The sequence below is a fragment of the Leptopilina heterotoma genome, unplaced genomic scaffold (assembly GCF_015476425.1).
Source record: "Leptopilina heterotoma isolate Lh14 unplaced genomic scaffold, ASM1547642v1 Lhet_177, whole genome shotgun sequence".
NCBI lineage: Eukaryota > Metazoa > Arthropoda > Insecta > Hymenoptera > Figitidae > Leptopilina > Leptopilina heterotoma.
This window is the reverse complement of record NW_025110893.1, coordinates 2,184,228-2,212,091: the sequence shown is the minus strand read 5'-3', so window position 1 is coordinate 2,212,091 and position 27,864 is coordinate 2,184,228. Positions and strand designations below refer to the sequence as shown.

The window sequence follows — 27,864 nt, the reverse complement described above, 5'->3', positions numbered from 1 at the left end:
CCAACGAGTTTTACCCATTACCATTATAACTTTTTACTCCCTCTTTTTTCTGTGAGGTCAGGAACAACTTAATTTTGCCAAAAGCAGAACACATGCACATACGAGATTATATAGTGTGTATTGCCTTTAATTAAAGTGATGTTGAATAAATTTAAACTGGTGCGTGAAACAGTAGCTTTGAGGGAATAAATGAGTGGAGTGAATGGTGTATAGATATTGCGAGAGAGGCTGAGAACGATTTACGATTCGTTGAGTACGTAACAAATGGTTAGATGTCTCGTGGCGAGCGATGAACTTGTATATTATATACTGAATTACTGATGAATGACGTTTCTCGAATCTTTCAAACTCTTTAAGTGGACAGTTCGTCAGAAAAATTATGCGTTTCATTGAAAACACCGAAATTGAAAATAAATACAAGTCAAATAACAAGTTTAGAAAGAAGAAAAGGAAGAAGAAGAAAAGGAAACCAGTAATTGATAGATTCATTAAAGAGAATGACATTGGTCGGTTGGAAGCGAGTCACGCCGATTAGAAACGAGTTATCGTTGACTTCGATCGGCAATTACACTCGTTTAGCGGAAAAAAAATGCTACTCATAAATTTCAAGGTCACTTGGAAAGAAACCGCTTTTAAAGGGCATTGGGGAAAATAATGAAGGGTTGAGACTCTCGTTAAATTCAATTAGAAGAAGGATTCTTTTTCCGAAAGTCGAGCCGAAAGTTAACTATTAGGGAAATGGAAAGGAATAATTGAGAAATGCAATTTTTGTGTTGATCTTTTATGTTTTTTTTTTGAATAAAATTATTTATTAGAAATAGAAACAACCGAAAATCTTCTTTTTGGGTGTAAAAGATACTTCGCACTTATCTACCAAAACTTACTATTTACTATTTTTTTTTACATTATGCTACTGTTTTTGGGTACTTTTTTTAGATTTCACCCATTAAAAGCAACTATTTCTGTTTTTTTAGAATTATTTTAAAAAATTCTAAAAAAAATCGTTCGCAAGATTTCAATTATTTTCATAATTATAATAAAATGTTTTTTAGAAATTCAATTATTTAAAAAAAAATTTAATAAAACACCACACAGACAATTAATTATTGTCAAAAAATTTAATAGAAACAAACAGAATTCAATTATTTAAAAAATTTTTTGTAAAAATCTTCGTAAGAATTCAATTCTTTTAATGAATAATAAGAATTTCCTAGGAATTCAAAAGAATTTGCATAAAATTAGTCGAAAGAAGTCAATTATTTAGAAAATTTTATAAAATTCTTCACAAGAATTAAATTACATTTATAAATAATAAAATCCATCGCAGAATTTCAATTATTTTCAAATATTTTAATAAAATTGTTCGAAAAAAATTAATTATTTAAAATATAATTTTAATTAAATTTTTTTTAAATAATTCGATTATTCTTTTAGTTTTAATTTAAAATTCTTCCCAATAATTCAATTATTTATATAAATAATTCTTCGAAATAATTGTATTATGTCGATAAATAACAAAATTATTATCGAAAATTCAATTATTTTGAGACATTTTAATAAAATTTTTCGCAATAATTCAACTAGTTTCTAAAATAACAAAACATTTTACGGAAATTCAATTCTTTTTAAACATTTTAATAAAATTCTTAACAGTTGTTCAATTATTTTTATACATAATTAAATTCATCGCCGAATTTCAATTATTTTTGAAAATTTTAATAAAATTCTTAGCAACTATTCAATTATTTTAATAATTCAAATTTTACACGATTTACTGAAAAAATGTAATTATTCTTAAAATTTTAATTTCAATTCCTCGAAAAAGGCAATTATTTAAAAAAATATTGTTCTTATATTCTCTGGAAGAATTCAATTATTTTCTAATATTTTAATAAAATTGTTCGTTAGAAATGAATTATTTAAATGCAATTTTAATTAAATTGTTTTTAAGTAATTCAATTATTCTTTTAGATTTTAATAAATTTTTTCCCAAGAATTCAATTATTTATTTACATAAATAATTCTTCGAAAGATTTTAACTATTTCGATAAATAACAAAATTATTCCCGAAAAATCAAATAATTTTGAGGCATTTTAGTAAAATTCTTTGCAAAATTCAACTATTTTCAAAAATAACAAAACATTTTACAAAAATTCAATTCTTTTTATAAATAATAGAATTCATCCTCGAATTTCAATTATTGTTAATACAATTTTACAGGAATTGATCAAAAAATGTAATTATTTTAAAAAAATTCAATTTCAATTCCTCGAAAAAATCAATTATTTAAAAAAATGTTTTTTTAAAATTCTTGGAAAGTATTTAATTATTTACAAAAAAAATATTAAAATTTTTCACAAGAATTCAATTATTCAGAAAATTTTATAAAATTCTTCGCAAGAATTAAATTATTTTTATAAATATTTAAATTCTTTCATGAATAATAAAATTTGTTGCGGCAATTCAATTTATTAGCAGGATAAGAAAGAAGAGTAATTATTTTCGATGAAAATTCGGAAAATGAATTTTTTTGGTCGTCAAGTTTAATTTTTCGATAGCTACTTTTTTACTACTTTTTTAGTTTAAAAGATATTTTTTGATACTTTTTTAAAATTAATTAACGAGTGCGAAGTCTGCAGTGACTATAGATACTTGTTCCATAGCAACGGTTGCTATAGAAACGGTTCCTACAGCAACGGTTTCCATGGTAACAGTTGCTGTAGAATCGACAGCCTGACGACGGTTGCTACAATAACCATTACCGTAGCAACTATAATGGTTACTATAATTATCATGAAAAATATAAATAACTGCACTTTTTTAATTCGATCTCCATTTTCTTCAATTGCCGCTGATTTGCTGAATGACACTTGCTAAATAGGTCAAAGGTGTGCCCATAGAAAAAAGTAAAGTACGACTGCAAAATTTCTTTCCTTTCACAAATTCCTTCGTTTTTATTGTAAAAAAAAATAATCTTAATTTTAGAAGAAAGTATTTTTTTTAATAATATAATGAATATGTACTGAATAAGTTAATTTATAGATTCTAAATAAATAAATTTTAAATAAATTAATACATTTTAAGTAAATAATTTTTAAATAAATTAATAAATTTTAAATAAATAAATAAATTTTAAACAAATAAATAAATTAATAAATTCTAAATGAACTAATAGATTCTAAATAAATGAATAAGTCGCAGTTAAATTAATTTACAATTTCTGGAATTAATGTAATTTAAAATTCCATTTTTTTGCTAAATTTAGATATTAGTAATAAGTACTTAAAAGGATTAGAGATTTCATTTTTTTTTTTTTGGTCATCAAAGGAAAAAAAAATGACGAAAGATAATTTTACAGGTTTTTTAGTGAGGTGCTAATGAAAAATTGAATTATCGTAATGCAAAAATTATGTTATGAATAACTGTAATGGTAAAATGAGAGAGAAGAAAAATAACATTTTCATTTTACACGTGTGTCGTATATGGAGAAAGCAAAGTTGTAAAATATACCTAATTCTAATTCAAGAATCCAATGTACGTATCACATCATTAAGTTGTACACATACGTGAAGATATTTTCAAGTGTTTATTACACCGCACGTGTCTTCATAAATGACCCAATGTTTACGCATCTTCTTCTCAGATATTGGCAATAGGAAAATAGTAGTCATTTTCTCTCTCTCTCTCTTATTTCTTTTTCCGAAGAAATTGGGAAAATTTTTTGTTTCAAAAAAATTAAGTTATTAATAATTTTAAAATAATTAAATACTTTATAAATTATAAAATTCTTCTCTGAAATTCAATTATTTCCCAAAATTTTAATCAAATTCTTGGCAAAATTTCAATTCTTTCCAAAAAGTTTTCTTAATTCCATTACTTTCATAAATATTAAAATTCTTATCAGGGATTTAATTATTTTCATAAATAAAAAAATTATTCTGAGTAATTCAATTATTTTCAAAAATAATAAAACTCATCTCAGAATTTCAATTATTTTCAGTACAATTGTAATTGAATTACTCAAAAAAATTCAATTATTCTTAAAAAAAACTCTATTAAAAATCGTTCAACCAGTTCAATTATTTAATAAATCATTATTTTTGTATTTAAATAAATTAATTCTCGTAGAATTTCCTAAAAAAAATTTATTTAAAAATTAATTTCAATTATAATTTTAGATAATAATTGAATTTTTTTTGGAAATTATAAATGATTGCAGATATCCAATTATTTTCATAATAAAATTCTTCGAAGAAATTCAATTATTTTTAAAACTTTTTCAAAGTTCTCGTCAATTATCTTTAAAAATAATAAAATTCTTCTCCAAAATTCAATTATTTTTAGAAATAATGTAACTCATGCCAGAATTTCAATTATTTTTATTACAATTTTAGTGTAATATTTGATTGTATTATTTAATGTAATATTTGAATTTGATTTTAAGAAACATAAAATTAATAAATTATTCATTTTTGTATTTAAAATTGAAATTAAATTAAAATTTTAAATAAAATTTTAATATTAAAAGCAATATAGCGTGAATTTTTAGAAATAATTGAATTTTGAAAAGGTTTCAAATTAAAATCTTTGAAAATCTGAATTTTTAATATTTTTAACTAACAATTCTGTAGAATTAATTTTTTTGAAAAAGTTAAATTCAATTTGTTTTTAAAATTATTTCAAGTTTTTATTTTTCAATAAATATTTAATTGCAGAATTTTCGAATAATTGAAATTTTGTAAAATTGAATTGTAAACGAATGAATTTGAAAATTGTCAAAGAACTTTTTCAAAAATTATTAAAAATAATGGATTTATAGATAAATTTCAGTTAAAAACACTAGAAAAAAATTAAATTTTGGAAAAGTTACAAATTATTACAAAAATTCAATTATTTTCTAGAGAAATAAAATTCTTCTTAAGAATTCAATTATTTTTACTAATAATAAAACTCATCGCAGAATATTAAATATTTTTAATACAATTTTAATCGAAGTTCTCAAAAGAATTCAATTATTCTTAAAAATAAAAATTACATTAAAATTCGTCGAAAGAATTCAATTATTTAAAAATTTGTTGATAAAATTCTTTATGAGAGTTGAATTTTATTTTTAAGAAATATTCAATTATTCAATAAATTATTTACTTTTGTATTTAAATAATGATATTCTCGTAGAATTTTCTAATAAAAATTGATTTAAAATGAATTTCAGTTAAAATTTTAGATATAATTGAATTATAAAAAGCATTATTGCGAGAATTTTTATAAATAATTGAATTTTGAAAAGGTTTTAAAATTGAAATCATTGAAAATCTGTATTTTTCATATTTTTAACTAACAGTTCTGTGGAATTAATTTTTTTGAAAAAGTTTAATTGCATTTTTTTTTTGGAAATTATTTCAAGTTTTTATTTTCTATAATATATATTTAATTGGAGAATTTTCGAATAATTGAAATTTTGTGAAATTGAATTGTAAATAAATAAAATTCCAAATAATGGAATTCTCGTAGAATTTTCTAATAAAAATTGATTTAAAAATGAATTTCAGTTCAAATTTTAGATTATAATTATAATTCAATATTAAAAGCGATATAAAGTGAATTTTTTTGAAATAATTGAATTTTGAAATTAATTTTTTTGAAAAGTTTAATTGAATTTTTTAAAATATTTATTTGAAGTTTTTATTTTTTAATATGCATTTAATTGAAGAATTTAGGAATAATTGAAATTTCTTAAAATTGAATATTGTAAACAATGGATTTGAAAATTGACAAAGAACTTTTTCGAAAATTATTCAAAATAATTGATATAATGTAAAATTGTAGTTAAAAATTTTTGAAAATAAAAATTGAATTGAAATTATGAAAATAATTTGGAAGAAGTACAATATTCTTATAATATAAAATAATGATTCGAGCCCTGTAAATTCCCTGACCTGTGACAATTCCGAAAAAAAATTTGATGAAAAAAATGAAAAATTGTGACGCGATCTGAAAAAAACTAAAAATTCTAGGTTATGTTTGTATTATTTGGAATGAAAATACAAAAAGCAGATCAACTCTCAATAAAAATCTCTAATGTTCATGTCTTTACGTATAAAATAATTGATAAAAATTTATTTTAATTTTACAAAATTATAAATATAAAAATATAATTGTGGTTTAAAAAGCACAAACATAACCTTAAATGAATTGCTCCTTAGGTTGCTCTCTTCGAATTGTTTTTTCTCTTCTTTCTCAAATAAAAGTCTAAAATAATTTCCCTCCTTTTCCTCCCAAATAAAAACTAGACTTTAATGCATAAACAGTTACAAGTTTCATTCCTACGAGATAAATTGTAAGAAAAAAAAGCCACGTTTTTTTTTTAGTGGGTTAAGAAGACAACTTGCAGTTGTCCCACTCTTGTTTAGGATGCAAAACACGAGTAACAGTAACTTTCTCGTAAAACTCTTCAAGTCACATATATTGTATACTTAAAAACGTTAAAGCATGCGAGTCAAAAGAAGGGAGAGAGAAAAAAATGGTAAAAAAATATCTTGAGTATAAGAAACGGTTTTGATGTATAAAGAAGAAAAAGAAGAAAAAGAAGAAGAAGAACAAGAAATGTCAGGGGGAAAATATTAAAGAACTGAATACACGCAGTTTGAGAAAATCCTCATTTGAAACACGTACGAGCTGTCAACGTTCGAGAGGCAAAAGTTGCGGCTTGCGATACTTTATGCTCTTCAATGAGATTTCCGTGTTCACTCATCGTACCCACAAGTGAACCAACCAAGAAGCGGGAACGTGTTCTTTCACTTAAAAGTAGACAAACATCATCGTTGTCAATGACTAACCATCGCATCGCGAGTTCCGAAGTTTGTCAAGCGACAAAATCTTTGTAAACTGACAAATATTCTTGTTGAGAAAAAAAAATATTCATCCCTCTATTACAAGAAATTGTTTACATTATAAACTGCAATCGATCCTCAAAGCGCAAAGATGTCACGAGTCGATTTCATCAGTTAATAAACGCTTTTCTCCGCTAATTGAAAAAAAAAATAATAAAAAAACAGAAGAATCTATATTCACTATATGGAAAAATAATAATTAAATATTTATTCAAAAATGAAGTTATTGATGTTTTGGAAAAATTTTACTTCTGAAGAAATTTGTAAATAAATGTAATAGAACATTTTTTTTGAGAAAAAATCACAGGGTGTTCGAACTATTTTCGTTAAGCAAAATTCCCTGCTTTGTTCTAATTTTTCCTTGTTTTTTTTTCTCATATTTAAATTTATTTGATTTCGAATAGAAGTAAATCAACAAATGACATCCAAAAATTTTTTTACAGTTTTTATGAATAATTAAATTCTTTTGAATGTTTTTTTTTATAAATTTTAATTAAAATTTTTGAAAATAATTGAATTAAACAAACAATTTTTTCAATTTTTTAAAATAATCTTGTCTGTTCATCATTATAATTGAAAATTTGATTAATTCAATTTTATTAAATTTTTTGATACTAATTGAATTTCTGCCAAGAATTTTACTACTTTATTTTTTATGAAGATAATTGAATTTTTAGGAAGAATTTTATTAAAATTTTTGAAATTAATTGTAATCCTCCGAAGAATTTTATTATTTATAAAAAATAATTTAATTTTTGTGATTAATTTTATTTCAAAACGATTTCTTGACAAGAATTTGTTTAAAATTTTTTTAAATAATTGAAATTCTGTAGAGAATTCAATAATTTATAAAAAAAAATTGAATTCTTGAAAAGAATTTGTTTCAAATTTTTTTAAATAATTAAAATTCTGTAGAGAATTCAATTATTTATAAAAAAATTGAATTCTTGATAAGAATTTGTTTAAAATTTTTTTAACTAATTGAAATTTTGTAGAGAATTCAATTATTTATAAAAAAATTGAATTCTTGATAACAATTTGTTTGAAATTTTTTTTAAATAATAGAAATTTTGTAGAGAATTCAATTATTTATAAAAAAATTGAATTCTTGATAAGAATTTGTTTAAAACTTTTTTAAATAATTGAAATTCTGTAGAGAATTCAATTATTTATTTAAAAAATTGAATTCTTGATAAGAATTTGTTTAAAATTTTTTTAACTAATTGAAATTCTGTAGAGAATTCAATTATTTATAAAAAAATTGAATTCTTGATAAGAATTTGTTTAAAAATTTTTTAAATAATAGAAATTCTGTAGAGAATTCAATTATTTATTTAAAAAATTGAATTCTTGATAAGAATTTGTTTAAAACTTTTTTAAATAATTGAAATTCTGTAGAGAATTCAATTATTTATTAAAAAATTGAATTCTTGATAACAATTTGTTTAAAATTTTTTTTAAATAATAGAAATTTTATAGAGAATTCAATTATTTACAAAAAAATTGAATTCTTGATAAGAATTTGTTTAAAACTTTTTTAAATAATTGAAATTCTGTAGAGAATTCAATTATTTATTAAAAAAATTGAATTCTTGATAAGAATTTGTTTAAAATTTTTTTAACTAATTGAAATTCTGTAGAGAATTCAATTATTTATAAAAAAATTGAATTCTTGATAAGAATTTGTTTAAAATTTTTTGAAATAATAGAAATTCTGTAGAGAATTCAATTATTTATTAAAAAAAAATTGAATTCTTGATAAGAATTTGTTTAAAACTTTTTTAAATAATTGAAATTCTGTAGAGAATTCAATTATTTATTAAAAAAATTGAATTCTTGATAAGAATTTGTTTAAAATTTTTTTAACTAATTGAAATTCTGTAGAGAATTCAATTATTTATTAAAAAATTGAATTCTTGATAAGAATTTGTTTAAAACATTTTTAAATAATTGAAATTCTGTAGAGAATTCAATTATTTATTTAAAAAAAATTGAATTCTTGATAAGAATTTGTTTAAAACTTTTTTAAATAATTGAAATTCTGTAGAGAATTCAATTATTTATTAAAAAAATTGAATTCTTGATAAGAATTTGTTTAAATTTTTTTTAACTAATTGAAATTCTGTAGAGAATTCAATTATTTATTAAAAAAATTGAATTCTTGATAAGAATTTGTTTAAAATTCTATGAAGAATTTTATTATTAAAGAGAATAATTAAAATCTTCAAAAGAATTTTATTTTTTATGAAGATAATTGAATTTCTCGGAAGAATTTTATTAAAATTTTTGAAAATAATTGAATTTTAGAGAACAATTTAATTATTTATCAAAATAATTGAAATTTTGAGGAGAATTTAAAAAAAAAATTTTAAACATAATTGAATTTTTGCGAAGTATTTTATGGAAATTTATAAAAATAATTTAATCCTTGTGAAGAATTTTTTTTTAAAATAATATTCAAAACAATTAAGTAAATCTGAAGAATTTTGCTATTTATGGAAATAATTGAATTCTTGAGAATAATTTTTTTACAGTTTTTAGAAATAATTTAATTCTTTTGATGAATTTTTAATAAAAATTTTAAGAATAATTAGATTTTATGATTAATTTGATTAAAATATTGTATAAAGAATAATTGAAATTCTGCAATGAGTTTTACTATTTATGAAAATAATTGAATAAGTTGCAAAGAAATTTTTAAAAATAAAATTGTAATTACGGTAAAAAACTTGTCTTGATTATTTTCGAAAAATTCAAATAAAATTCTTTAAAAGAATTCAATTTTTTTAATAGAATATAAAAAAATTTTAATTATTTAAAAAATTTTCAATTATTTTTTTTAAAAAATTCAATTTTCTTGAAACAATAGAATTGAAAAATTTCAAAAATCTTATTTTTCAGAATTTTCAAAAAAACTTTGCGAAAATTCAATTTTTTAATCTTAGCACTAAGAAACATAAATACATTAAAATGAGACTCTTTATGAAATTCAATTATTTATCAAAATTATTAAATTAAAATACTTTGAAAATTCGATTTGTTAAAAAGTTTTTAATGAAATTCTTTAACAAATTTAATTATTTTCAGACGAATTTTACAAAATTTCTAATTCAATAATTTTTTTTAATTTATTTACTAACTATACATATGTGAATCAGTGACTGATTTTTTACTATCAAATTAATTATTTTTAGGTAATTCAAATTTAGAGAACAGTATAAATATCTAGAGAAATTGAAATAAAAAGCGAATTTTTGAAGAACGAATGAAAATAATAAAACTTTTTTTAATTTGGTAAAAAAAATTCCCGGTTAGTAGATTACCTTGAATCAGAATATTCTCTAGCGTCAGGGAAAAAGTCAAAATTTTGTCTCGAAATCAGGAAAAAGTCGGGAAAAAACAAAATTAAATTTTTGTGGCAAAACCTGCGTTTTTAATTAATACCGAATGTAGGAATAAACAATTTTTTTATTCGAAAGAAGAATTGAAAAGTTAAAATATAATAAAAAGTATTTAAATTTGCAGTTAGGTGAAAAATTAATACTTGGCTTGAATGAAAACGAGCAGTAAAAAAAAATTACACGGTAATATTCAAACCGGCAACATGAATCGAATTGGTAATTAGAATTGATTGCTCATCGTCAAATTATATTCGTGGAGGAAAATATTTCCGAGAATATATTGTAACCCAAATGAAACACTTTAAAATCCAAACCCAAATCTTTTAGTCTTTCTTAAAATTTGATGTTTTTTTTCACACGTTTTTCTTGTTCTTTTTAGTGAACAGAAAAAAAATTGAATTTTTTTTTATTTATAGATGTGTTATAGATGTATTTATAAATTTTTTATTTTTCATGAGAGTGTTAGAAAAGAATAAATTTTATTTGTTCAAATAAGATGGGAATGATTTTTCTATTTTTCAGTTTCTTATTCAAATGAGATGGAATGATTTTTCTATTTCTTCCTTTTTCCTTGTCTGTCTAGTTGTTAAAAATATGCTCGTACGATCGAATTGCTTCTTTTTGATAGTAGAGTAAAAGGCAGACACATATACACGCCATTGAGGCGTTGAATAAATTTCAATAATCATCTTGTCTCGATTAAAGCGTTTGTGAGACAAGTACCGAAACATCGTTAGCCTCAATTCCGCCCAAGTGCTTAAGGACATGAAACGAAAACCTTATAAGTCACACTTGGAGAGGAAAATTAGTTTTATTCTTCTCTCGCATTTTTCGATCCCTTTTTTTGCTAATTGAATTTTTTTTTCTTCTTTTATTAATGCGAGCGAAATTTTTATAATTATACGATAGTCGATTGTCGTTTTGTAATTTATTGAGAATTTTAATTTTATTGGTACCTATACCAATTATTTTATATTTATAAATACAAATAAATTTAACAATTTTAACTGTAGAAAAAATTTAATTAACACAGACTTCGCACTCGATAATTTATTTTAAAAAAGTATCCAAAAGTAACTTTCAAACTAAAAAAAAAAAGTAGTAAAAAAGTGGCTATCGAAAAATTAAACTTGACGACCAAAAAAACTCGTTTTAGGCTCTTCACAAAACTGACAAAAAATTCTACTCTATATTTTATTTTCCTGACTTTTTCCTAATTTTCATCAGAAATATATTTACTTCTTTCTTATCCTGCTAATAAATTGAATCCCTGCAACGAATTTTATTAATCATCAAAGAATTTGAAAATTTATAAAAATAATTTAATTCTTGCAAAGATTTTTATAAAAATTTTTAAATAATTGATTTCTTTCCACTACTTTTTTGTAAATTCTAATTTAAAAAATTGAATTCCTGAGAAATTTTTATTATTCATGAAAAGAATTGAATTCTTACGTAGATTTTTACAAAAAATTTTTTAGATAAATTGAATTCTGTTTGGAAGTTTTATGAAAATAGTAGATACTGAAAATCATTGAATTGCGAAAAGTTTTTATAAATAATTAAATTTTAAAAAGAATTTTATTAAAATTTTTGATAATAATTGAATGTCTGTGTAGTATTTCATTAAAATTTTTTTTAAAAATAATTGAATTCCTAAAAAGCATTTTATTATTTATGAAAATAATTAAATTCTTGCAAACGATTTTATAAAATTTTTTTTAAAATAATTGAATTTCCAAGAAGAAATTTATTACTTTTAAAAATAATTGAATTCTTGTAATGAATATTGTTATTTATGAAAATAATTGAATTTTGCAAAGAAATTTATTAAAATGCGTTAAAATAATTGAATTTTTGGTAAAAATTTAATTTTAATCTAAAAGAATAATTGAATCGTTTCAAAAAAATTTAATTAAAATTGTAGGTATTTAAAATAATTAATTTCTTTCGAACAATTTTATTAAAATATTTTAAAATAATTGAATTCGTGTGAAAAATTTTAATACTTTTCTAAATAATTAAATTCTTCCAAAGAATTTAAAAAGAAACATTTTTTTTAAATAATTGATTTTTTCAAGGAATTGAAATAAAAATTTTTTAAAATAATTACATTTTTTGACTAATTCCTATAAAATTGTATTAAAAATAATTGAAATTCGGTGATGAATATTATTATTTATGAAAATAATTGAAAGGTTGCAAAGAATTTTATTAAAATGTTTAAAAAGAATTGAATTTTTGTAAAATGTTTCATTTTTGAAAATAGTTGAATTTTGCAAAGAATTTTATTAAAATTCCTCAACAAAATAATTGAATTCTTTGGAAGAATTTTATTAAAATCTAAAAGAATAATCGAATTATGTCAAAAAAATTTAATTAAAATTCTATTTCAAATAATTAATTTCTTTCGAACAATTTTATTAAAATATTTGAAAATAATCTAAATCGTTCGATGGATTTTATTATTTATGAAAATAGTTTAATTATTGCGAAAATTTTTTTAAAATGTTTATAAAGAATTGAATTTCTGTAAAAAGAAGTTTGTTATTTTTGAAAATAATTGAATTCTTCATAAGAATTTTATAAACATTGTTTTAAATAATTAATTTCTTCGAAATATAATAAATATTATGAAAATTTTATTTTAAATAATTGAATTCTTGTGGAGATTTTATTATTTATAAAAAAAATTTAATTTTGGATGAATTTTATCAATTTTTTTTAAAATAATTTAATTCTTTTGGGAAATTTTATGGAAATACTAGATTTTGAAAATAATTGAATTTTGCAAAGAACTTTATTAAAATGTTTCAAAATAATTTTTATTTTTTAAAAATAATTAAATTCTTGATAACAATTTTACTATTTAAAAAAATAATTGAATTGCCGAGACAAATTTTTGTTACTTTAAGAAACAATTGAAATTCCGGTCAAAAAATGCTTGTTATTAATCAAAAATAATTGAATTTTTGTGAAAAATTTTGCTATTTAAGAAAATTATTAAAGTCCAGAGAAAATTTTTGTTATTTATGAAAATTAATTGAATTCCTGAGAAAAATTTTATTATTCATGAAAATAATTGAATTATTGCGAAAAGTTTTATTAAAACGTTTAAAAAGAATTGAATTTCTTGTGGAAAATTTTATTATTTAGGAAAATAATTTAATTTCCTTAAAAAGTTTTTCTTATTTTTTAAAAATAATTGAATTCTTTATAAGAATTTTACTTATTTAAAAAAATAATTGAATTCCCGAGAAATATTTTTGTTATTTTAAAAAAAAATTGAATTTTTGTGAAAAATGTTGCTATTTAAGAAAATAATTGAATAACAGACAAAAATTTATTATATTTTTTCAAAAATAATTGAATTCCTCGGACGAATTTTATTTTTTACGAATATAATTGAATTATTGCGAAAAATTTTATTAAAATGTTTTAAAAAAATGGAATTTCAGTGAAAAATTTTATTATTTAAAAAAATAATTGAATTTCTGAAAAAAAAAATAATAAATTTTATGAAAATGTTATATTCAATATAATTGAATTCTTATGCGGAAAACTTTATTTTTTTGGAAATAATTGAATTTTTCCTTTAATTGATTTAAAATCCTATTAAAAAGAATTGAAATTCTTCGATGAGTTTTATTATTTATGGAAATAATTGAATTCTTGTTTAGAATTTTATACACAATTTTTTTTTTAATTGAATTTCCACTAAAATTGTTATTATTAGTGAAAGATTTTTGAAATATTTTTGAAAATGCTATTCTAAATTAGAGGAATTCCGGTGGGAATTTTATTTATGAAGATAATTGAATTTTGGATAAATTTTATCAATTTTTTTCTTTAAATAATTAAATTCTTTTGCGAAATTTGATGAAAATACTAAATATTGAAAATATGAATTTCGAATATTTTTTTGAAAATAATTGGATTGTTTTAAAGAATTTGATTATAATTTTTTTGAATAGTTTTTTGATTTCCAGTATTAGCGAATTTAAAGTAGTGGAAATTCTCAAAAAAAAAAAAAAAAAAAAAAACAGAAATAGTAGCTTTTAGTGGTTGAAATCTAAAAAAAGTACCCAAATAGTAGCATAACGTGAATTAGCATAACGTTTTAGTATAGATGGTAGGTTTTATGAGATGGTAGGTGACAATTCGTGACAATTCGTTGCAATTTGATACTTTTAAGGTATCTCCGGCTGCTACTCTTGAAAAAATTGAGTTTTCATAGATTTTCTTCAAATTTTGAGAAAATGTTTCTGAAAATATCTCGTTTTTTGACATGGCAAAGGGTTTTGAAATTTTTACCACATTTAAAGGGTAACCAAAGAAACAATTTCTTAAAATTTGAAGAAAATTTATCGAAAATCGAGTTTTTCAATAAAGTAACAGCCGGAGAAGTGCCTTAAGTTAACAGTGGAATGAATAAAAATGGTAAAGAGGTAAAGAGGAGTACTCACTGTTTCCTGGTGAGATGGGAGTATTTGAGGTTGAATTTTAGGCGAATGATGAGGCCTCGTTAGTTGCCTCCATGGCGATGCGGTGACTTGATTAGCGACATGTCTCCTGGGAGGTTTCCACCTACAACAACTCTCACCACACGTTAGATCCTCACCAGTTTGTGAATAATCAAGCCTCTCGATGCTACTGGAAGTGCCGATGGTCGTCGTGCCATAATATAAAGGTGGCACTCTCTGCTCCAAGAACTTGTCATCATTCCTTTCGTGATAGCCTGTATCCGTGGCAATTCCAAGGCTAGTCAAACGATGCATATCGTCCCCTCTTGATTTGCAATTAGACTGTCTACACGACTCACTGAAAATTCTCATCTTAAGTGCATCGACATTTTCTGAAATTGGTTCACTGGGTCTTTTCGACGACAAGTAGGACGGTACATCATCGTGTCCCTTGCCAATAAAACTTTCACAATACCTAGACTCCTGTGAGTAGAGGATTTGATTTTTTATTGAATCCGATCGCATGTCTTCGGGAAGGAGACTATTTCTTTGCTCGCTCTCTGCAACTGCCGTTGATGTGGTTAAAATATTCTCGTGACTCATTTGCCAATAGGGCGTTGGACTTTCGAAGAAGAAGTTGTTTCGATATTTTATGTGATCGTCTGACCTGCGATAAATTTGTGAATTTGCTTTTGTATAATCATCATAAGCGGAATAGAGGGTCTCCTGTTTTTTCTTTAATAAATTCTGATCGTAGTCGTGCGAAAGAATTGTACGTCGAGGACGATGATACCATTTTTCGTTCGATGGATATTGATCGCACTCGAGATATTTTGTACTTATTTTTAGGTCCTTTATGTCCTCGGGTTTGCAGTCATTTTTCATAACCATTGGCAGTGGTGGCAGTTGAATGTGAAGTGCTTCGGCGGCTCTGAGAAAAGCGCTCAGTCTTGGACGTGGTACAGTCGCATTTCCGGTGTAGACGAAACCTAATATTGCTGCCAATTCCGGTCCCTCGACTTCCGCCAGAATTACTGTTATCGGCTCGCAATAATCGACGCCTTTACTGTGCGCCAATAGGACCTCCTGAAACAAAATAATTAACAATTGTTGTTTAACAATGTTCAACAATATTAGAACTCGAAGCAGTGAAAGTATTTAAAAATAGTAAATACGGACTTTACGGACCAAAAATTAAAAATTACTGACCATTTACGGACCAACTGACAAAAATAGAATCAGGCCCAATAAAATAAGAGAACATTTTACTTAAAACTAGAAATTCAATTTTTCATAAATATAAAACATGAAGAAATCGACAACTCCGAGTCTTCGACTCGAAGTCATCAATTTCTTCATGTTTTATAATAATTAATAATAATTATTAATAAAAATTATTATTATTATTATTTTTTTTTTAATTTTTGAAAAAGTTCTTTGACAATTTTCAAATTTATTTCTTTACAATATTCAATTTTACGAAATTTCAATTATTCGTAAATTCTTTAATTAAATAAATATTAGAAAAAAGAAACTAAAAATAATATTAAAACAACTCAATTAAACTTTTTCAAAAAAAAAATTAATTACAAAATTCAATTATTTTTTAAAATTCACGCTCTATTGCATTTAATATTCTATTATCTAAAAGTTAAACTAAAATTCATTTTTATGAAAAAAAATAATAAAAAAAAAAAAAAAAAATTTTTTTTTTATTATATAATAATAATGAAAATCAATTTTTATTAGAAAATTCTGCTAGAATTCAATTATTTAAATAAATATTGCGAATAAATAATTTATTGAATAATTGAACGTTTCTTCAAGTTCGATTCCCATAAAAAATCGATATCAACAAATTTTCAAATAATTCAATTATTCTATCAACGAATTTTAATAAAATTTTTAAGAATAATTACATTTTTATTATTTATGAAAATAATTGAATTCTTGCGAAGAATTTTATTCAAATTTTCAAAAATAATTAAATTCTTGTAAAAAATTAACAGGAATTCAATTATTTTTAAAAATTTTTAATAAAATTCTTGGCATGATTAAAAATAACAAAATTCTTAGCAGATATTCAATTACTTTCGGAAATTTTAATATTTTCGTAAAATAATAAAAATCTTTGCAGAGATTCAATAATTTTCAAAAATATCAGAATTTTAGCAGAAATTCAAACATTTTAAAAAGTTATGATAAAATTTTTTTTTTTGGTAGAAATTCAATTATTTAAATACAAAAATAAATAATTTATTGAATAATTGAATGTTTCTTGGAATTCAATTCCTATTAAAAATTTTATCAACAAATTTTTAAATAATTAAATTTATTGGACGAATTTTAATAAAATTTTTAAGAATTTTTTCGATGAATTCGATTAAAATTCTATTGAAAATAAATGAATTCCTAAAAAGAATTTTATTATTTACGAAAATAATTGAATCCCTGTAAAAATTTTGCAATGGATTTTATTAAAATTTTAGAAAATAATTGAATTTTATTCCTTTAGAAAATAATTGAATTTTATTCCTTTAGAAAATAATTGAATTTTATTCCTTTAGAAAATAATTGAATTCGTGTGATAAATATTATTAATTATGAAAATAATTGAAATTTTCCATTGGATTTAATTAAAATTTTTGAAATTAATTGAATTTTATTCCTATATAATTGATAAATATTGTTAATCATGAAAATAATTGAAATTTTGTAATTAATTTTAATAAAATTTTTGAAAATAATTGAATTTCGGAAAAGAATTTTAATATTTCTAAAAATAATTAAAAATTCTAACCAATCATTTCGATTCATTTAAAATACAGTTTCCTTCAATTTTTTTGAAAAAAATGAATTGTTTAAAAGAATTTTTTAAAGTTCTTCTTTGTTCTTTTCTTTGAATTAATTTATTTTTAAGGGCATTTGAACCATGATGACGTCACAGATTTAAAACTAATGCTTTGCACAAACTGTGACGTCATCAAGGTTCAAATCCCCTTAATTTAATTTCAATAAAATTTATTTTAAAGTATTCAATTACTTTCAAAAAAATTTTTTTAAAAATTCTATACCTGTAAGAAAATATTTTCTATAAAATGTTAATTAAATAATTAAATTCTTGTAAAAATTAGATTAATTATTAAATTAATTGAATATTTGCGAAGAATTTTAATAAAATTCTCTTCAGTAATTGAATTTATCTAAAGTATTTTCTTATATTCATGACAATAATTGAATTCTATCGAAAAAATTTTTACTTATGAGAATAATTAAATTCTTCCAAATTGTTTTCGTCGAATTTAATTAAAATTTTATTAAAAATAATTAATTTCTTATATAGAACTTTATTACAATTGTACTAAAAATATTTCAATTCCCGTGAAGAATTTTGTAAAAATCTTTTAAATAATTGATTTTATTTTGAAAAAATTTAAAGAAAATTATATTTTAAATAATTTCAATTCTACGATGAGTTTTATTATTTATAAAAATAATTGAATTACTGCAAAGAAATTGAAAAAAAATTAAATACAAAAATAAAAATTTTGTTGAAGAATTGAATGTTTCCTAAAATTGAATTCTCATAAAGAATTTTATCAACAAATTTGTAAATAATTGAATTCTTTCGACAAATTTTGATGAAAATTTCAAAAATAATTACATACTTCGAGGAATTCAAATAAAATTTTTTTTTTAAATAATTGAAATTCTATAATGAGTTTTATTATTTATGCGAATAATTAAATACATAAAAAGAATGTTATTATTTATGAAAGTAATGGAATCCCTGTAAAAAAATTTTTTATTACTTATAAAAATAATTCAATTATTGCGAAGAAATTTATTAAAAATTTGTAAATAATTGAATTCATGTAAAATTTTTATTATTTAGGTATAAAAATAAATAATTGTTTTCGTAAAATTTTTTCAAAATGTTTTTTAAATAATTGAATTCTTTTTGAACATTTTATTAAAAGTATAGATACTAAAAATCATTGAAAATAATCGAAATCTTGCCAAAAATTTTAATAAAAATTTCAAAAATAATTGAAACAATGCAAAAAATTTTATTTTTTTTCAAAATAATTGAATGTTTGCGTAGAATTTTATTAAAATTTTGAAAAATAATTAAATTCCTAAAAAAAATTAAAATCTTTCCAAGAATTAAATTCAAATTTTCTTAAATAATTGAATTCATTTGAAAAATTTTATTAAAATAGTATATATTGAATAATCATTGATTTGCAGAAGACTTTTGAAAATAATTGAATTTTAGAGAAGAATATTTTATTATTTCCAAAGATAATTAAAATTTTGTCGAGAATTTAAAAAAATTTTTGAAAATAATTGAATTTCAAGGAAGAATTTCAATACTTTTGAAAATAATGGAAATTTAGACGAGGATTTTTGAAAAAATTTTCGAACATAACTTAATTTCCGCGAAGAATTTTATTACTTTTGGAAATAATTGAATTTCTGCAATCATTTGTAACTTTTCCAAAATTCAATTTTTTTGCGTTTTTAACTAAAATTTTTAAATAAATTCATTATTTTTAATTTTTTTTAGGACTCTTACTAAAAAACTTTATCGTTTCTCTGACCAATTCTACTTTCCCTAAAATTTTTCCTGAAGTCCTTGATCTGTGTCAATACTGATTCTACTTGTTGCAAATATTATTTTTAAACATTTTTTGTGCCGAATTCAAAAATTTGTGTCTGAAGAAAAATCAAAAAATCGTGTTCGACTCGATTTTAATCCTACCAGGAAAATTCTATTATCTATCTCACTGAAAATCATAAAAAAAATTCTAAATTTTTGCAAAAAAAAAAATTTACACAAACCCTGAGGATATTTCCTTTTTGGAAAATAAATTATCAACGTAATTAAGTATCGTACTTTTTTTTATCAGACAATTAATATAAATGTCGGAAGTATGTGTTTTTAAAGTGAAAGATGCCACTCGAGACAACTTACATAATCTATCTTTTAATTACGACATTTGTAATTAATGAACTGTGATTTTTTTCATCGTGGCAATATTTAGTAGCACTCAAGATGGATAATAAACATTATATCTGTCGTGTTTTTCTTAAAATCACCGTTAGAGACTATTTCTAGATGAGAGTCCCCTGAAAATTAGTAGCAATGAGCGAATGGAAAGTGACTCATCTTACGAGACAAGTTAACGGTGATTTTTTTTTTCATCACTATATTTCTGCTAATGTTTTTCACCTAATAAATATCAAAATGTGCATAAATATATTCTTATCTCATTCGTAGAAACGCCGCAATTTTGAATATATAACGTCGAAGGTGTTCGAAAAAGACTGTAAATTTTCAAATTATCCTCAATTTAGTGTCAATTTTGTTTTTTTTGGACTTTTTTTTTTTTTTTGGTCGAGACGATGTGACTAAACTCGCAGTTATATTGCGTGAATTTAAATTTATAAAATGTCTACGATACTGCCGCATTGGGTCATTGGGGTGAGAATTTTTATGTCTCTATGTTATAAATGACACATGAAAGTAATCAAAAATAAATTATGCAAATCATTACAACAAATTATGAGAATTAATTGCACGAGTAACTTAACAAGTAATTATACAAATAATCGGGCAGATAATTATAGGAATAACATTTTTTTTTCCTATACTGTATATTTGGGTTTTTTGATAAAATATTGGAGTGTACAATTTTTTTTTGATATAATGAATTTGGATAAATAAGTAGCAGATGTTAATAAATAAATTAGCAGGAATAATGTTAAATAAATTAAGGATAAAACACATGTAGATTAATAGATTAACTAGTAACAATTCGCGCACTAAAGCGCGCGGCTAACTTCTTACATAATATTTTTAATAAAATAAGCAATTTTAAAAAATAATAGAATTTAAAAATTTGTAATTCAAATTTTTTTCATAAATATAAAATATAAATTGGAATATAGTTTTTAAACTATTACAATTCTATAATAATCATAATTTCTGAAACAGAGGATTCAGGGAAAAGTCAGACATTTTTATTAAAAGTACAGGAAAGAATTTAATCTTTAGAATTCATAAGAAAATTCTAAATTTTGGTGTCTTTTTGTTTGCCTCATAAACTATGAAATGACCACAAATTCTAATAAAAAAACCTCATTTTTTCTATTTGTGACAAAACTTCTTTTTAAATAACTGAATTCTTGAACAACTATTATAAATTATAAAATATAAATTATTTAATGAATAATTTTACTTCAATATTTCAAAATTAATTCAATTTTAAAAGAGTTGCGTTTACAATTTTCATGAATAAATTAACTTCAAACGGTTTCAATTTAAAATTTTATAAAATTTCAATGTTAAATGAATGCAATTAGAAATTTTATAGAACTTAGATTTTTGAAAAATCTTAAAAATTGAAATTTTTCTTGAAATTAGTTAAATTTGTCAATAAATTTAATTAATTATTAAAAATAATGGATTTGTAGAAGAATTTTAATTGAAAACATTTTAAAGAATTGAAATTTGGAGAAGTTACAAATAATTGCAGAAATTCAATTATTTTCAAAAATTTTAATAAAATTTTTCGCAATAATTCAATTTTTTTCATAATAATAAAATTGTTCGCAGGAATTCAATTATTTTCAAAAGTAATCATAAAATTCATCTTAAGAGTTCAATTATATGTACAAAATTAAAGAAGAATTGTTGTCAAAATCATAATGATTTTTATAAATAACAAAATTCTTCTCCAAAATTCAATTATTTTCAATAATCTTTTCTCATTTCAATGAATTTCAATATCTACTGTTTTCATACGTTTCCCAAAAGAATTCAATTATAAAAAAATTTTTAATAAAATTGTACTCAAATATTTAATTATTTTCATAAATATTAAAAGCTTTACAAGAATTTAATTATTAATAAATTTTTCAGACATTTCTTCGAAATAATTCAATTTTTATAAATAAACTTCGTTGCAACAATTCAATTATTTTCAAAAGTAATAAAATTCTTCGTAAAAATTGAATTATTTTCCAAAATTTAATGAAATTTTAATAAAATTCTAAGTGGACATTTAATTATTTTCAGAAAAAATAATAATTTCATAGGAATTCAATAATTATTTACTAATTTTTTAAAAAATTTCTTTGTAATAATTCAATTATTTTCATAAATAATAAGTTTCCTATTAAAAATTCAATTATTTCATAAAATTTTAATTAAATTCGTCGAAAGTAATTTGTAAAAATTCAATTATTCTAATAAATGAAAAATTTTATTCTCTGAAATTTAATTATTTTCAAAAATTTTAATAAAATTCTACGCAAACATAATTATTTTTATAAATAATAAAAACTTTACTCGAATTCAATTATTTTTATAAATAAATAAATTTGTTTTAAGAATTCAATTATTTTCATAAATAATAAAGTTCATCGCAGAATTTTCATTATTTTTAGTACAATTTTAATCAAATTCCTGGAAAAATGTAATTACTCTTAAAATTTGATCAAAATTCGTCAAAAAGAATTCAATTATTTAACAATTTGTTGTTGATAAAATTCTTTATAAGAATTAAATTTTAAAAAAACATTAAATTATTTATCATTTACTTTTGTATTTAAATAATTGAATAATTTTGAAAAGTTTTCAAATTAAAATATTTGAAAATTTTAAATTTCTATCCTTTTAACTGGCAATTTTGAAGAATTAATTTTATTGAAAAAGTTTAATTTTAATTTATTTTTAAATAATTGGAAGTTACATGGAAGTTACGTGGAATTTTTTTCCAAATATGGGAAATTTTCCTATATTCTCAAAAGGAAATTTTTTCTAAACATTTAAGAGAATTTTTCCAAACTTTTTTGAATTTTTCTACATTATTTCATGGGAATATATTTCTAAATTCATAGGAAGGTTTCGATAATATTTTAGAAAAATTCCTTTATGTATGTTAGTAAATTTTTCTAAATAATTAGTGGAATTTGCCTCTTAAATTTTTTTGGGAAAATTTCCACATTTTTTTTTTAACAGTGGTTTTAATTGAAGTATATTTGAATAATCGAAATTTCGTAAAATTGAATTTTAAATTTTTGAAAATCTTAATTCCTGTGGAAAAATAATAATAATGAAATATTTATTTAAAAAAGAAGTTATTGATGTTTTTGAATAATTTTACAATTTAAGAAATTCGTAAATAAATGTAACAGAACATTTTTTTGAGTAAAATTTTACCCTTTTTTTCTAAAAATTTAGAAATTTTCAATTTCATTTTCAATTAAAATTTGCAATTGACAAATAGAATTTATAAACATTTTTTTCCATTATTTTTAAAGAACTTTGAATTTTATTGAAGCAAATGTAATCAAGAAATAGAAATGATGCAAATTATTTCCTTATGAAAATTGAAAATTTTCTAGAAAAATATTAAGAAACGGAAATATGTGATGTTTTTTTCCCAAAAAAAAGAATCAGTTTGTGAACAATATTGTTATTGAGAATTAAAAATTATGCAAAAAATGAATATATTTCCTATTTCTTAATCATAATTTTTTGACAATTAACAATTTTCTATTTTTTATAAATAAAAAGGAAAAAAATTTGCCAAATTTAGATCAGCCAAACGAAATTTGTTATGAAAAAGCGTATAAAAAACAAAAATTATTTGCTAATTATATTTTTTTAAGTTTTCTAATTTCAAATATTATTTTTTTATAAATTATGAAAAATACCATAATAGCAAATTTTCGATTTTTCGAACAATATTTTCTAAAGAAAAAAAACAAAAACATACACAAAAACTAATTTCAAATTACGGACAGAATGAATGAAAGAATGAATTATACGAAGATCATTGTAGTTAATATTAGATTTATAGACTTACAGATTTTGTATGGAAAAATTAAAAAACAGACAAATGAATGAAAACAAGTTGTAAAATTTCTAATGTGAAAAAAATTAACTCGCGATAATTAAAATATTTATACTTTTTCCGGACGAATTTTATATATACAATTCATTGCATAATGTAAATGTCTCGTTTAGAGAGGAATTTTTTGAAAGCCTTGTTATTGGCAGAAATTTAAGGTGTTAACAATGTAGAACTTTCTTTTTTATTATATAATGAAGAATTTTATATTTTTATTCGGTAAAAACAATATAATTGCCATTTTCAAAAAGTTAATAAATATATAATAAATGTGTGTGCATGTGTGTGTAACCTGTCATGAGCATATTTATCCACATTTTCTAAATATTGATCTGCAAAATTTCTAGTTGTAAATATATTTATATATTTTTATCTTTCATAAATTGGATTCACCAATAAATGTTAATGTTCTTTTTTTCCCTCCCGAAAACACTATATAATTAGAGTGTAACCCAAACGTTTGACGTTTTTTGTCCCTTGTTGTTTATATAATAACAAATTACGTTCAAGAAGCGAAAACATACCTGACAATAACAAATTACGTATGAAAATAAATTACCAGTCTTATAGTGGGTAATAAAGAAAAAGGGAAAAGTTCTTTTTTTTTCTTTTTTATCTTCATGTGTAGGAAAGTGAATAAAAATTTATAAATACGTGAATTGTAAACGAGAGGAATTCTGTTGGGAAGAAGGTTTCATAGGAAAAACATATGCATACGATGTAGAGCAAGTTGATTTTATCGTTGCACATAAATTCAGGACAAGAGTGACGTTTGCAATCCAGTACATATGGAAACATGCAACGGATCTTTTTGTTTTTTTGAATTGTAAATCAGATGTTGAATTTAATACTTATTGAGGAAAAATTGATATTAAATATTGTTGATGTTTATGGTTTAGAAATTAAATTACGTGTCAACTGAAAGAATTTTTATTTTTTTTTATTATTTTTGTCATGTTTGTTTTTTTAGGTTTGGTAATAAAACCGTACTAACTACCGTTTCTTCTTAATACCGATTTTAATGAATATATACAACTACCGCCTGTTCTGACTGTCAAAGTTTGTGAAAAGTCCATTATCTTTAAAAAAAAAAAAAAAAAAAAAAAAAAAATATTCTAGAATATATAAAATCTTTGACAATTTGAATTATTTCAAAAAATTTCAATAACTTGAACTAAAAATTCAATTATTTTTATAATAGAATCTTAGGTAGTTTCAATTACTTCAAAAATTGTAAAGAAAAAAATTAAAAATTTACTTTAACTACTATTTAAGAATAACAATAAAACTCTTCTACGAATTTCTATTATATTTTCAAAAATTTTAAGAACATTCTTGACCAAATTTCAATTGTTCTCAAAAATTTTCCTCAATTAAATAATTTCTAATTTTCAATATTTAGTATTTTAAAAAAATTTTCAAACAATATTTAATTTTCCAAAAGAATTCAATTATTTTTAAAAATTTAATAAAATTCTACGCAAAAATTTCATTTTTTTCATAAATAATAAAAATTTTACAAGAATTCAATTATTTACAAATTTTTTTTTTATAAATCTCTTCACAATCATTCAATTATTTTCATAAGCAATAACATATTTTTTTTCAGTAATCTAAGTTAACAATTAATTATTTTAACGAAAAATAATAATTTCATAAAAATTCGATTATTTACTAATTTTTTTTATAAATTTCCTAGCTAGCAATAAGTAATTCAATTACTTTAATGAAAAAATAAAATTTTCTACAGGAATTCAATTATTTTCATAGATAAAATTCGTTGCAAGAATTTAATTATTTTCAAAATTCATAAAATTCTTCGCAAAAATTCAATTAGGTTCAAAAATTTTTTAAAAAATTCTATAAAATTCTAAGTAAGGATTTAAATATTTTCACAAAAATAAAATAAAAATTTTTTCAAGAATTCAATTATTCATAAATTTTTTGGAATAATTTAACTATTTTTATAAATAATAAATTTCTGTTTAGAAATTTAATTATTTAATTAAATTTTAATTAAATTCGTAGAAAATAATTTGTAGGAATTCAATTATTCTCATAAATGAAAAATTCTTCTTTAAAATTTAATTATTTTCAAAAATTTTAATAAAATTCTACGCAAACATTTACTTATTTTCATAAATAATAAAAATTTTACTCGAATTCAATTATTTATAAATTTTTTTATAAATTTCTTCGCAATAATTCAATTATTTTCATAAATACAATCAAATTCTTTTTAGGAATTCAATTAGTTTTAAAAGTAATAAAAGTCGTTGCAGTATTTCAATTATTTAAAAATTTAAAATCAATTATTTAAAAGAATTTTTAAAAAATTTTTCGCGGGAATTGAATTATTTTCCGTACAATTGTAATAAAGTTATATATAAGAAATTAATTATTTATAATAAAATTTTTATTCTTCTCCAAAATTCAATTATTTTCTTAAATAATTTAATTAATCTCATAAATAATAAAATACTTCACAAGAATTCAATTATTTATAAATTTTTTCGCAACAATTCAATTATTTTTATAAATATTAAAATTGTTTACAGGGATTCAATTAATTTTATAAGTGATAAAATTCATTTTTACAATTCCAATATTTTCCTAAATAATAAATCTCATCAGAGAATTTCAATTATTTTAGTACAATTTTAATTGAATTCGTCAAAAGAATTCAATTATTCCAAAAAAATTCTATTAAATCGTCAAAAGAATTCAATTATTTAGAAATTTGTTGATAAAATTCTTTATGAGAATTGAATTTTAAGAAACATTGAATTTTTCAATAAATTATTTACTGTTGTATTTAAATAATTGAATTTTCATAGAATTTTCTAATTAAAATTGTTTTAAAAATGGATTTCTGTTAAAATTTTAAATAATAATTATTGAATATTAAAAGCATTATAACATGATGAATGGATTTTTAAAAATAATTGAATTTAGAAAATGTTTCAAATTAAAATAATTGAAAATTTGAATTCTTTAAAAATGAAATTAATTTTTTTGAAAAAGTTTAAATGAATTTTGTTTCTTTTATTTGAAGTTTTTATTTTCTAATATGTATTTAATTGAAAAATTTCCGAATAATCGAAATTTGGAAAAATTGAATTGTAAACAAGTGGACTTGAAAATCCTCAAAGAACTTTTTCAAAAATTAATTATTACAATTGATTTAAAGAAGAATTTTAGTAAAAAATTCTAGAAAATAATAATTGAATTGAAATGATGAAAATAATTTTGGTCAAGTTACAGTAAAAATATTCTTATAAAATAATGATTACCTATATCACTAGGTCATCTTTAATTATTATAAATTGTTGAATTTCAAAAGGTCGGGTGCAGTTTTTCTAAAATGTATTTTCTAATTTTTCATTTTCTAAAAATTTTTTTTCTAATAAAGGTGAATTTATAAGAAACTTTTTTCTAATGAAGAGGATTTTCTGATTTTCTTTTTTCTAATAAAGGTCATTTTCTAAAAATTTCTTTTTCTTAATAAAAGTAATTTTCAAAAAAATTTTTTTTAACAATATTTGAAATTTCGTTAAAAAATTATAATAAAAAATAGAAATTATGCAAATTTTTTAACAAAATTTTAAAATAATCTAGTTAAAAATCGTAATTAACAAATAAAAATTATAGGAATTTTTTTCCTAAATATATTAAAAAATTTTTTCAAAAACTGTTTTATAAATAAATTAATTTGGGAATATAAAAATGATGCAAATTATTTTTTTTTTCAAAAATAAACAGAATTTTGTTAACAAATTGTGATAAGAAATAGTAATTTTATAAAAAATTTTCTATTCTTTTAAAATCTACTATTTTAATAAAATTGTACACAAACATTTTAATTACTTTCAATAAAAAATTTCACAAGAATTCAATTATTTACAATTTTTTTAAATAAATTTCTTCGCAATTATTCAATTATTTTTATAAATTTTTAATTATTATAAAATTTATATTATTATAAAACTTGAAAAAATCGATCACTCCGAGTCTTCGACTCGGAGCAATCGATATCTTCATGTTTTATAACAATACTTTTATGAATTGTTTAATTTCAAAAATGTTTGAATTTGAAATTTTTGAAAGTCTTAATTCCTATGAAAAAATAATAATATTTAAATATTAATTTAAAAAATAAGTTACTGATGTTTTTGAATAATTTTG

The 27,864-nt window shown here is 20.7% G+C and overlaps 1 protein-coding gene across 1 annotated transcript in view; it reads right to left on the bottom strand.

The window, feature by feature from the left end:
• Window positions 1–27,864, bottom strand: part of LOC122499817 — a 124,779-nt gene that overhangs the window by 37,618 nt on the left and 59,297 nt on the right. The window contains exon 2 of the mRNA XM_043608340.1: window positions 14,759–15,841. Coding sequence (XP_043464275.1) covers window positions 14,759–15,841 — 1,083 coding nt within the window. The remainder of the gene's footprint in view (window positions 1–14,758; window positions 15,842–27,864) is intronic.